The sequence below is a fragment of the Nicotiana sylvestris genome, chromosome 3 (assembly GCF_000393655.2).
Source record: "Nicotiana sylvestris chromosome 3, ASM39365v2, whole genome shotgun sequence".
Taxonomy (NCBI): domain Eukaryota; kingdom Viridiplantae; phylum Streptophyta; class Magnoliopsida; order Solanales; family Solanaceae; genus Nicotiana; species Nicotiana sylvestris.
This window is the reverse complement of record NC_091059.1, coordinates 164,778,800-164,791,609: the sequence shown is the minus strand read 5'-3', so window position 1 is coordinate 164,791,609 and position 12,810 is coordinate 164,778,800. Positions and strand designations below refer to the sequence as shown.

The window sequence follows — 12,810 nt, the reverse complement described above, 5'->3', positions numbered from 1 at the left end:
CTGAGAATCACTATCAAAGGCTACGTCTTCCAGTGACATTGGAGGAATTCCTGCCAAACTGGTTACACCCGCGAGCTTCCTGTGAATATATGAAGGCCTCATGTTGTAAGATAGATGAAGAAGAGACAAAGAAGGAGGGTCCATCATTGCTGCCACCTCCCTTGCCTGAAAAACTCACTGGGAATTTTGAATAAGTGGACGTTTGTGATGCAAAAATCACATTTACTAATGATGATCTTTTGCTTGGTGAAACATACCATAATCGCCCCCTATTTATGGTTGGCTTTGTGCGAGAACAGAGAATAAGTAGAATCTTGATCGATGATGGGTCTGGTGTCAATATTCTCCCAATTCGTACTATCAAAGAGCTTGACATACCGATGGATGAACTATGTGAAAGTCGTTTGATGATTCAAGGGTTCAATCAAGGGGGGCAAAGAGCTATAGGGGCTATCAAATTGGAGATAAATATGGGAGATTTGCATTCGAGTGCATGGATGCACGTGATTGATGCAAAGACCTCATATAATATCTTGTTAGGAAGGCCATGGATATACGAGAACAAAGTGGTTTAATCCACCTACCATCAGTGCTTGAAATATTGCGAAGATGGGGTCGAAAAGAAGATAGTTGCTGATGATAAGCCCTTTATTGAGGCTGAATCATACTTTGCCGATGCAAAATTCTACTTAAAGAATTACGTCTCAAAGGAGGTTAAGGTTGATGAAGTAATATTGACCAAAATTGTTGCAAAGAAGGTTGAGGTCACAACTAGCAAGGAAAATATTACAGTTGACCAGGTGCTTCATTATCGGAACAAGATGAATAAGGCATCTTCAAGTAAGAAAGTGGCTCATCTTCTTCGCTATGTCCCGAAGACAAGGAAGATCGAAGATCCATCTTCTGAACTACAAGGTAAGGTGATAGGAGACTTGACCCTTTCTATCAAGCGAATAGATGCAATTAAGTCATCAACAAAGTTGCTTAAAGGGTTTGTCAAATCATCAAGCCACAATTCGCTTCTAAATCTAGTACTTCATGCAAAGCGCACAGATAAGGGTTTTGACCCAAACGCCTACAAGTTGTTGGCAAAAGCTAGATATGATCCCAACGAACCATCCAAGTTGGGAAAGCTCCCGCCTGAAGCTTCAAAGCCTACTCAAAAGATGATGATGGAGAAAGGGTACCCACTAAAGCAATCACGTGAAGGATTGGGTTACAAACAACCCCCGCCAATCCGTATCTCCATTAAAAGGGCAAGTTATAACTACATTACTACTAAAGAAGTGTCTATGACACTTAATAAGAAGCCTTCTGTGTTTGATCGACTTACGAAGACAAGGACCTCAGTCTTTGATAGGTTGGGACCACTGAAGAAGGAAAACAAGCGTCATGGAAGCGATAGAAGGATTGGAGCACCTATCTTCGCTAAAAAGGAGATTTTAACCACACAATGCCCAAGTCTGATTCCTTCTAGAATGAGGCGAGAGACCAAACTTGTAGTTTCATGCAAAAAGGTCCTCAAAGCAAGGCTCATACTATAGTACACACTAAAGAACAGAGGAAGATGAAGAAAGTGTGGGGTCATCATATCATATCACCATTCATGACGAATAAAATGCTTCATCTTATACGGAAGCCGAGGAAAAGTGCCTTGATATTCATGTGTGTCGTCACATATCTTTCAATGATGGTGATCCTCAAGAGGATGAAAACGTTAAAGATGCACAACCTGAGCTTGAAGAAGGGGTGAAGACAACGGTTGATGCACTAAAAGAAGTCAATCTCGGAGTAGTTGAAGATCCAAAGCCCACATATATAAGTGTCTCTCTAACTAATGATGAAGAGGGCAAATATATTGAGCTACTTAAGGAATTAAAAGACGTATTTGCTTGGAGCTACAAGGAAATGCCAGGTTTAGACCCCAAAGTGGTTGTTCATCATCTTGTTGTCAGACGAGGTGCTCGTCATGTGAAGCAAGCACAACGTCGCTTCAGACCTGAACTGGTTCCCTTGATTGAAACTGAAGTTAACAAGCTTATTGAGGCTAGTTTTGTTCGTGAAGTTAAATATCCTACATGGATTTAAAGCATCGTCCCTGTAAGAAAGAAGAATGGCCAAATCCGAGTTTGTATTGACTTTAAGGACCTAAATAACGCTTGTCCTAAGGGTGAATTTCCTCTTCATATCCCTGAGCTCATGATTAATGCAACAACTGGATATGAGGCGATGTCTTTCATGGATGGTTCATCAGGATATAATCAAATTCGCATGGCACTGAAGGATGAAGAACTTACTGCCTTTCGTACCCCTAAAGGTATATACTGCTACAAGATAATGCCTTTCGGTTTGAAGAATGTTGTTGCTACATATCAACGTGCCATGCAAAATATTTTTGATGACATGCTTCATAAAAACGCAGAGTGTTATATTAACGACTTGGTAGTAAAGTCAAGGAAGAAAGATGATCACTTGCAAGATTTGAGGATGGTATTTGAACGACTTCGGAGATACCAACTCAGAATGAATCCGTTAAAGTGCGCTTTTGGAGTTACTTCTAGGAAGTTCCTCGGTTTTATTGTTTGACATTGAGGTATCGAAATTGATCAAGCTAAGGTGGATTCTATCTTGAAAATGCCCGAGCCTAAAGATATTCATGAATTAAAAAGCTTGCAGGGTAAGTTGGCATATATTAGAAGATTTATTTCGAATCTGGCTAGAAGATGCCAACCATTTAGTCGCCTCATGAAGAAAGGGGTTCCTTTTGAATGGGACCAAGCTTGCAGAAATGCTTTTGAAAGCATTAAGTCTTATCTGATGAAACCTCCAGTACTGGCAGCCCCCATACCTGGAAAGCCATTAATATTATATATTTCAGCACAGGAAAGGTCAGTAAGAGCGCTTCTCGCTCAAGGAAACAATGAAGGCAAAGAAAATATGCCTTATTACTTGAGTAGGATGATGACGCCAAATGAGCTCAAGTATTCGCCTATTGAGAAGTTATGTTTGGCACTTGTCTTCTCTATTCAAAAGCGGAAGCATTACTTCCAAGATCACGTTGTGCGTCTCGTCTCAAAAGCGAACCCTATCAAGTTTGTCATGTCTAAACCAGTCCTAAGTGATCGATTAGCGAGGTGGTACCTCTAGTTTCAACAATTTGAAATTGTGTATGTTCCTCAAAAGGCAGTAAAAGGACAAGTATTAGCAGACTTCCTAGCTGACCATCCGATTCTAGATAATTGGGAGTTGTTTGAAGAATTGCCTGATGAAGATGCAATGGTCATAGAAATTCAGCCTCCTTGGAAGATGTATTTTGATGGCGCTGCACATCATGAAGGAGCTGGCATTGGAATAGTGTTTATCACTTCTCAAGGAGAAGTTTTGCCCTATTATTTCACTCTGACACAACGGTGATCCAAAAATGTTGCTGAATATCAAGTGCTCATACTTGGGCTTGAAATGGTTGTGGATATTAAACAATTGCAATTAAAAGTTTTTGGAGATTCCAAGTTAGTGATTAATCAGATTTTGGGTAGCTATGAGGTCAAGAAGCCAGAGTTGGTGCCATATCACAAATATGCTCAAAGACTGGTAAATTGGCTTGGAGAGGTAACTATTCAACACGTGCCGAGAAAGGAAAACAAGAGAGCTGATGCATTAGCAACCTTAGATTCTACATTATCTTTGCCTGATCAGACACAAGTCGTTGTTTCACAAAGATGGGTAGTTACTCCACCAAATGACTATGAGGAAGAAGAAAGCGAAGTTGAGCATATTGCTTCCGTTCTTGAGGTTGAAATTGAAGACTGGTGACGACCAATAATAGATTATCTTTGTTACGGTATATTTCCAGAAAATCCTCGAAGGAAAAAGGAAATCCGAAGGAGAGCCCCTCGTTTTCTTTATTACAAGAATACACTCTACAGACGATCATTTGATGGAGTGCTCCTACGTTGTTTGGGGACTGACGAATCCCTTCAAGCATTGCAAGAAGCACACTCTAGAGTATGTGGTGCGCAACAATCTAGGCCAAAACTTCATTTCCACATAAAAAGAATGGGGTATTATTGGCCAACCATGGTGAAAGATTGTTTGGATTACGCTCGAAGGTGTAAAGCTTGCCAGTTCCATGCTAACTTCATACATCAACCACTGAAAGTATTACACCCAACTGTTGCTTCTTGGTTATTTGATGCTTGGGGTTTGGATGTTGTTGGTCCTTTGCCAAAGTCTTCTGGTGGACATCTATATATTTTGGCCGCAACTAATTACTTTTCGAAGTGGGCAGAAGTTGTTTCTCTTAAGAAGTAAAGAAAGAAAATGTAGCTAACTTCATCCGAGTCAATATTATCTATCGATTTGGCATTCCGCGATATATATTGACGGACAATGGTAAGCCATTTGGTAACAAGTTTATGAATAAAATATGTGATCTTTTTGGCTTCAAGCAACACAATTCCTCCATGTATTATGTTGTTGTTAATGGACTTGCTGAAGTATTTAACAAGACACTCTGCAACTTGTTGAAAAAAGGTTGTTTCTAAGTCTAAGAGAGATTGACATGAAAGGATGGAAGAAGCTCTTTGGGCATACAGGACCACATATCGCACACCAACACAAACAACTCCTTATTCACTTGTTTATGGAGTTGAAACGGTCCTTCCACTTGAGCAACAAATCCCATCGTTGCGGTTTGCATTCAAGAAGGAATCATCGATGAAAAAAATGCTCGGTTACGCCTTGAAAAATTGGAAGCTCTTGATGAAAAGAGGCTAGAAGCTCAACAAAGCCTTGAATGTTATCAAGCTCGCCTGTCTCGATCTTTTAACAAAAGGGTACGCCTTAGATCTTTCCAAGTGGGTGACCAAGTTCTTGTGGTCAAAAGGCCTATTATTACCTCTCGTCGATCTGGGAGAAAATTCTCTGCTAAGTGGGATGGACCATATATCGTACAAGAGGTATACTCAAGTGGCGCTTTCAAGATAGTTGACTCGGAAGGTTTGCATATTGGCCCCATCAACGGGAAATTCATGAAGACATACTATCCTTGAAGAAAACAAATATGCTCCTTAACGCACGAGCATAAACCGCATGTTACTCCTGGCCCGCAAGAGTATAAACTATGCATGGCCCACAAAAAAATAAATAATAAAAGGTCCACTAGGTTGAAAACCTCAAAAGAGGCGACCTAGGCAAAAGTTAGGGCATAAAAATAAAAAAAAATCACCCAGTTTGAACTACGAATGACTTGATCCTCTTCACCGAGGTATGTAGGCAACTTAGAGTTTCATTCTAAGTTCAGTCATATGAGTTCAAAAATACATATTACCCAAGTCATTCTTCAAATGAGATATGATGGAATATGATTCACTTGATTGACACTTAAAAATTGGGTGTACATGTATTCTTTCGTTGAACTCTCTATCTTATCTTGATGGCTTAGCGGGAGCAAGTCCTCTATGTCAAATTGAGGTCTTTGATGGAATGATTGTAGTTTGTTTAAGAAGTCTCCGATTTTAAATCAAGTTGATTTTTGCCAGGTTTGTTATATCATCAATTTGAAGTGTTCAAACTGGCTAGTTCTTTAAATTAAAGTCTGCAAGCATGTTAAGGCTTCAAATCCATAAAGCACTAAAAAAAGTCAAGAACAAAGGGGAACATTAATGAGAACACACAATATAAAGTGACGCAAAAGAAGTTTTATTGCTGATGAGAACATCTACTAAACAATTAAATGCGAGAAGAAAAGAAAAAAAACAACAAATAAAGCAATGTTTATAGCCTAATCTAAGCACAACTTGTAGTTGGCCAAATCTTTGAGCATAGCTTCCAAATATTTCTTCTTCTTCTTCTTCAAATCGGCCAAGTCATCAGCAGTCAACGAGGCAGTGCAACATGCATCATACTCCTTTCTAATAGTTAAGGCTCCTAACTTGGCTTCTTTAACTTCTTTCTCAGCGACTTCTAAAAGGGCTTCTAAGTTCTTCTCTTTTTCACGGAGCTTCTTTATCTTCTCTTTCACTGTAACTAGGGAATGACGGATAAATGACACTTCTCTAACCTTCTCTTCTTCTTCAATCATGGCATTTGTAAGGTGTACCTCAACATCTGATATTGCATTCTCTTCAACCTTCTCAGATAAATCCGAGCGTGTCTTGTTATATGAAGCAACAAGCTCAAAAAGGGACTCTAATAGGTTTCTCAAAGGGGAAATATCTACATCATCCCCACCCATTGCCTCAAGGATCACTTTAGTATTTTCTTCAAGCTCAAATACATTGTCTGCAGTGCTGCCTTTCAGCTTACGCTGAATTGAAGTCCAAAGCTTCAAGATAAACTCCTTTCGGATATCCAAGACAACCTTCTTTCCATCAAAAACTGAAGCTGCAATTGTTGGTCGTTCACGCAACTCAGAGCCCGACTTTGCCCTAATTCCATCATGAGAAATAGAAGTTGCCTCTTGATCTCCCTTGGTTGTGGAAGATGATTTTTATGGGTTCGGTCCTGCTATAGACTCACCACTATCTTGTGGCCTTACTCGTTGCAACGCTCCAATGTTATTAGCCTAAAAAAATGATAATAAATAAATAAATGTAAGAACACTTCAGCAAAGCCATTTGGGCCATGGATAACAAAAAATAAAAAGTTTATGTTTTCTTTTACCTTCTCGTTCTGAGCTGTTAGTGTTCTTGAAGGGCTATCAACGCTTTGGACCTCTACAACCCCTTCTAGATTTGGCCTTTTCTTTTTCCAACATTGATCTCCTTTGCTGCTATCACTCTTCTCTTGGGATATGCGCTTGTTAGAGGCATCAACGACTACACCAAATGGAATAAGACCTTTGTCAGCTGGAGCAGGGATCTCATCTCTTCGAATTTCTTTGTGTAGCATGGGTCCGTTACCTGCGCGCATCTCAACAACCTTAAACTGTAAAAATGGAAGCTTATCAATCACTAAGACATCCTCATTGCGGTCTTGAATGGTATTTGTGATGGGCTCAACAGTATTCATCAAAAATTGTAAGTGGTCTTCAAGAAGGCTTCCATGTGCCATTGCCCACCAAGATCTATAGTTAGACAATGTAAACTTCTTCATGTTGGACCCAAAAGGAGGAAATACTGCCCTCGACTTAGATCTAGTCAACACACAAATTCGCGCAAGTCTTAACCCTTCTTCTAATGAGGCTTGACGAAAATCTTGCTCCAAGCGACCAGGGGTGTCTTAATAAAAACCAAATTGGCGGCTAAATCAATGAGAGCTATAAGGTTCAATAATAAAGTTGAATCCATCCCTTAAAGGAAGATAATTCGAGCGAAACTCTACCCATTGTCTTCCTGCACCAAAACGAGCGGACTTCTTTTCTTTCCTTAAAGGAGGCTAAGCATACTTCATTGTCTTCCTGCACCAAAACTCTACCCATTTTTTCGCAGAAACCTTTGGATCGTTGCTATCTCTCTCTCTCTCTCGTAGCCGATGGAAGGCATCAAATAAATGCTCACAAGTCTGGGGAAGAAACCTTCTCCCCTTGTCGTACGTGCCTGTAAGCTCTTTAACATTTGGCACAACTTCCTCGTAAGGAGATTCTGTTATAGGCAAACTACCGATCTTATACAAATCCCAAAGTGATATAGATAGTTCTCCAGCAGAGGTAAGCAATGTGTTGGTAACAGGGCACCATGCCTCACAGAAAGCCTGCATAATATTTGTATTACGGTCATATGTGAAGAGTGAAGCATATACATCTTCATAAATTCTTGCACCCTCCAGTGACAAGCGACACCTACTTAAGACGTATTCTGCCCATTCCCAGTAGCCAAGAATGTAATGAAATTCACCGCCGAACGACAAATCATTGCCCCAATAAGTTTCCTTGTTAATAATTCGACGCCCTAGGCATGGTAAGGTACTCGCGATATTCCAAGCATAATGAGTAGTGGTGCAAAGCATCCATGTCTTGGGAGGACGACTACTATATTCAAGCGTCCAGTCTGCCAAATAAGGTGGGTCCCTCAAAGGTACCCATGAAGCTGCAGCATATTGGCCGATTAGTGACCGATCAACTAGTAACCTTTTCCCCTCCCTGCTTCCGTTATGGTCCAAAATAATAAGGCATTGCGAATTAGAGGAAGAAATTCTTGAGTCTCTAAAGTAAACCATGTTTAGACTGCAAAAAGAGAGAAAAGTGTTTATTAGCACTTAACTTAGAAATGTGATATTCATGGCCTTAAATTCATAATATAATGTGTCATATCTCAAGACTAATCCTACCAAGCATGGAAAAGGCAAAGTCTTTGGCTTGGACAGTGTAATGGTCTTTGCCATAGATAAAGAAAGTCAAGTTTTCAAATAAAGTGAAGTCTTTGGCTTAGACAGTAAAATGATCTATGCCTCAGATAAAATGAAGTTAAATCTTCAAACAAGATGAAGTCATTAGCTTAGACGGTGTAATGGTCTTCGCTTCAGACAAAATAAATTTTTGGCCCAGACGGTGTAATGGTTTATGCCTCTGATAAAATGAAGTTAAATCTTCAAACAAAATGAAGTCTTTAGCTTAGACGATGTAATGGTCTTCGTTTCAGACAAAAATAAAATCTTTGGCTTATACAGTGTAATGGTCTTCGTTTCAGATAAAGTAAAGTCAAATCTTCAAACAAAATAAAGTTTTCAACTCAGACGATGTAAGGGTCTTCGCTTTAGACAAAATAATAATTCGACTTAGACGGTGTAATGGTTTTTGCTTCAGATAAAGTAAAATTTTGGCTTAGACAGTGTAATCTCCTTCGCCTGAAAAAAGGGGAAGAGGTTTGAAACAAAGTTTGTGATAAAAGTCCAAGAATATCTTCAAGTTGGGTGTTTCTTGCAAAAAAAAAAAAAAGAAGAAGAAGTGAAAGTACAAAAAAATAATGACGTACTTGTTGAAAATGCCATAAAGCAAACAAGAGTTGGCATTGACTTATTCTACAGCTTGAAGTAAAAAAAATAGCTTGAGGTAAAATCTGTGATAAGATTTGTCATGTATTTCTTGAATGGTGCAAGAAAAGTGATATTATACATGCTGAAAAGCTAATAAAGTAATTCTTCTTATTCAAAGAAAAGGACTTGTAAACCACAAAAAATGAAGAACTTCAAGCTGGTGATGTTGCCCAAGAAGAAAAAAAGCATACGGTAATATATGAATAAAAATTGTAGTGTGCTAAGGTTGAAGAGATTGGCCCTTTATATAGATGCTTTAAGGAGCTATCCTAATGCATCTAGATATCTGTAAACAATTATCTTTCCAAAAAAAATAGGATTTGACATCTCTAAAAAATTAGGAGATGGTAAAAGTGATTATTATCCATTTTTAAAAAGGATTGAGTTAAACTTTGAAATATCCAATCAGGAGTGGCCCTCAAAGAAGCCGATGTATCCACATAACTGAAAAGGAGTACATATGCATGAGAGAATAAATGTGAAATGATGAAGAATCCAACGGAAAAAAATTAAAGTAAATAAAGAAAGAGAAGAAAATATGATAAGGCCTAGAGGAAAGTGGTTGTCTTTTTGTTTTACTACTGGCAGAAGTGATATCTTCATATCACATTCCCTTGTGAATTATGTTTATCCATGGGCGAGATCATTATTTCTTAAAAAAAAAAGGAGAATTTTATGGATCCAAAATAGTTATTCTTTAATTGGATGGGGATCAAAATTTATCAAATATAATCAAGGGATTTTTACCTATCTATACCATATATCAAATCTTATTACCAAAAATGTTCATAATTTGTTATTTACCCGTGTAGTCCACACTTTTACTACAAATTATATACCAATCCAAAAATAGGTAGATTTTGCCATAAAAAAAGCCCTAAAATGAGGCACCAGATCTGCGTGTGATTCTGTCAACATCAAATTCGAATTGCTGCGTAATTCTCTCCTTCCTCAACGGAAAGAGATCTCTCTTCTCTCACTCAACTACAATTCTCAAAAAACGCAAGCTACTGAAGCTCCAGTAATCAAACGGAAAGGAGATTTCTGTTCTTCATCTTCATCTTCATCTTCATCTGTTCTTCCATATATTTTCCACCATTGATAGCCATTAAAAAGCTTGAAAGCTTTGAATTCAAATTTGGGTTTTCAAAAATCATTATTTGTTTGGATTGGGTGTTGTTGTAAATAATTCGGAATATGTTTAGGAGTTTATATCTCAATTTTGAGGGGTTTTGGTGAAGATTAGACTTGGTTTTGACTGAATTTTAGATTGAAACTCGAAGAAGAAGAAGAAGAAGAAGAAGAAGAAGAAGAAGATGTATTTCCAGAAATTGTAGTTAAATTGTAGTTAAATTGTAGAATTGTAGATATATTGTAGATAAATTGTAGATGAATTGTAGATTGGGAAGACTAAAACTTCTACAAATCTTCTACAATTATGTCGAAAATGTCAATTATGCTACAATTGAAATGAGAATTTGGATATTAAAATTCAATGTATCTATTTTTTAGATAAATTGTAGATTATTTGTATTCTGATTGTAGATGCATTATTTTCTGTTTTCACAAATCCAAAAAGACTAAAGCTTCTACAAAATCTTATGCAAAAAACAGTCTACAATTTATCTACAATTTTTCTAATTTGACTACAATTTGACTACAAAATATCTACAAATTCTGGAAATATGTCTTCCTCATCTTCTTCTTCGAATTTCAATCGACTGTGTTAACCAGTAACCTTCAACCACTGTCCAAAAAAAAATAGGTCAAAGAATTTCGAACTCTCTGCCATTATTATTTCCAGTGGGAATTTAAGCGGTTGGATCAAAGAATTTAAAATTTTCTTGTGAATTTGAAAATATGATATTCTTCGACGGTGGTAGGCAGTTGGGGATGATCAACGAGAGGAAGCATAGGAGCATCGTGAGTTGTGTGTGTGTGTTGTGAACAGTTGAGATGAAAGGAAAGAGAAAGTGGGAAGATACAGTCCTATAATTATGCCTAATATAAATGAACCCTTAATTATATCCCTAATTTGAATTATGGTAGAGAAATGGTAATTTGGTATGCTTAAATGTAATAAACACAAACCTTAAATATTGAGGGTAATAAGGTTTGATATATGGTATAGATAGGTAAAAATCCCTAATCAACAGTCCTCCCTAGGCCCACAAGATCCAGGAGAACAATTGTCTCATGTGTCAATTGCTTCAAATACATATGTTGTCTTTGAGTTTGTACTTCAAGCCTAGTCTTCAAAAAAAAAAATGATAAGTCTTGAAGTAGGGGGCATTTGCAAGCATATAAATTTTATTGGATTTAAATTCATAAAATAATTTGGACCATATTAAATTCAAGACATTAGTCAAAACAAATATTATGGCTAGTAAATTGGGCTAATTATTAAAAGCCAATATATGTGTTGGGCTAGTCCATATAATTGGACTATAAATTAAATGATAAGCTCAATTCAGTAGCGAAGGGTCCAAATGGCTATTTGCCCGTCTTAAAGCCTAGGCCCGTGCCACGTGTCAAGTGATTTGGCAATCCAAGTCAAAAGAATGAGCCAACAAAATCATGCCATGTGTCAATCCAAGGCAAGTAAATGAGCCAATGAAATCATAACATGTGTCAAGTAATATGGCAATCCAAGCTAAATAAATGAGCCAATTAAATCATGCCAAGTGTCGGGATAGTATTGGTCAGTTCAAACGGACCAATCAAATCGCAGAGTCATACCACTCCCTACAACTATAAATAGAGGTCTTCATAAAGCTAGAAGACACCAAAAGTGATAACAAGAAGTAAGTAGAGAGCTCGTGGATCAAACACAACAGATTTCTCTACAAGCTACAAGTTCAAGCATTCAAGCTACAAGTTCAAACACTCAAGCTACAAGTTCAAGTTCAAGATCAAGAACGAAGTCAAGTCAAATACAAATGCGTTTAAGATCAAATTACTTGTTCGTGATCAAACCCAAATTCAAGTTCTAGGAGTAGATTCAAGATCAAGCTTTACAAGCCCTTGAATCAAATCAAAGTCAAACTCATTAAGATACTTTACATTCTCGAAGAATCAGAGGAATACCATAGAGATTGTAACACTGTCATTTATTCAAATCAAATACTACATTTGTTACGCAATTTTTCAGTCTTGATTATTTATTTTTCTCGACGCAAAAATTTGTTGTTACAAACATAATTTTTTTCATTATAATTTAAAATACTTTGATATTGTTTTATTGTAAATTTCTGTAAATTATAATTCTTCTCGTTATCGATGTAAATTTTATTTTAAAAGGTTTTGAAGTCAGTTTTTTTGAAAAGAGGGCACTCAAACCCTTGAAGTTTCATAACATTCTTTTGCAATTTCACTGACGAAACAAAAACTTTTAGGTAATGATGACTCTTGGCCAACCAGCCAAACGTTGAAATAATCTTCAAATATTATTTCAAATTTTAAAACATTGGAAGAAGTTTTATTTTGTGTCTCATATAACTGATATTAGTTGTGTGAGACTTCTTTTTGTTTCATAAATTTGTGGACCCCAATATTACATTTTTGGGTTCACAAAAATTTGGGTCCATAAAACTGTAAGACAAAAAAGATACTTCATACAACTAGTGTAAGTTGTATGAGACACAAAATAAAATTTTCCGAGAACCTAGTCAGCGGAATGTATAAAAAAAGAAAGTTAACAGAAAATAACATCAATACATAAATAACAATTAATAAAGAGTTATTTTCTATTGCTTCCCCTTTCAAATTTCCTTAAATGTGTTGTCGTGTTACTGACATTGTTTGGCTTCAAATATGTCTAAAACTTTGAGGAAATGT

General features: G+C 37.1%; 1 protein-coding gene across 1 annotated transcript; it reads left to right on the top strand.

Annotated features, from left to right (window-relative positions):
* Positions 1-275: 275 nt before the first annotated feature.
* On the top strand, positions 276-2,586 carry LOC104227512 (uncharacterized). Its single transcript, XM_070170133.1, has 4 exons — positions 276-503; positions 591-1,461; positions 1,640-2,055; positions 2,170-2,586. The coding sequence occupies exons 1-4, from the start codon at positions 276-278 to the stop codon at positions 2,584-2,586; spliced, it is 1,932 nt and encodes a 643-aa protein (XP_070026234.1).
* Positions 2,587-12,810: the final 10,224 nt, after the last annotated feature.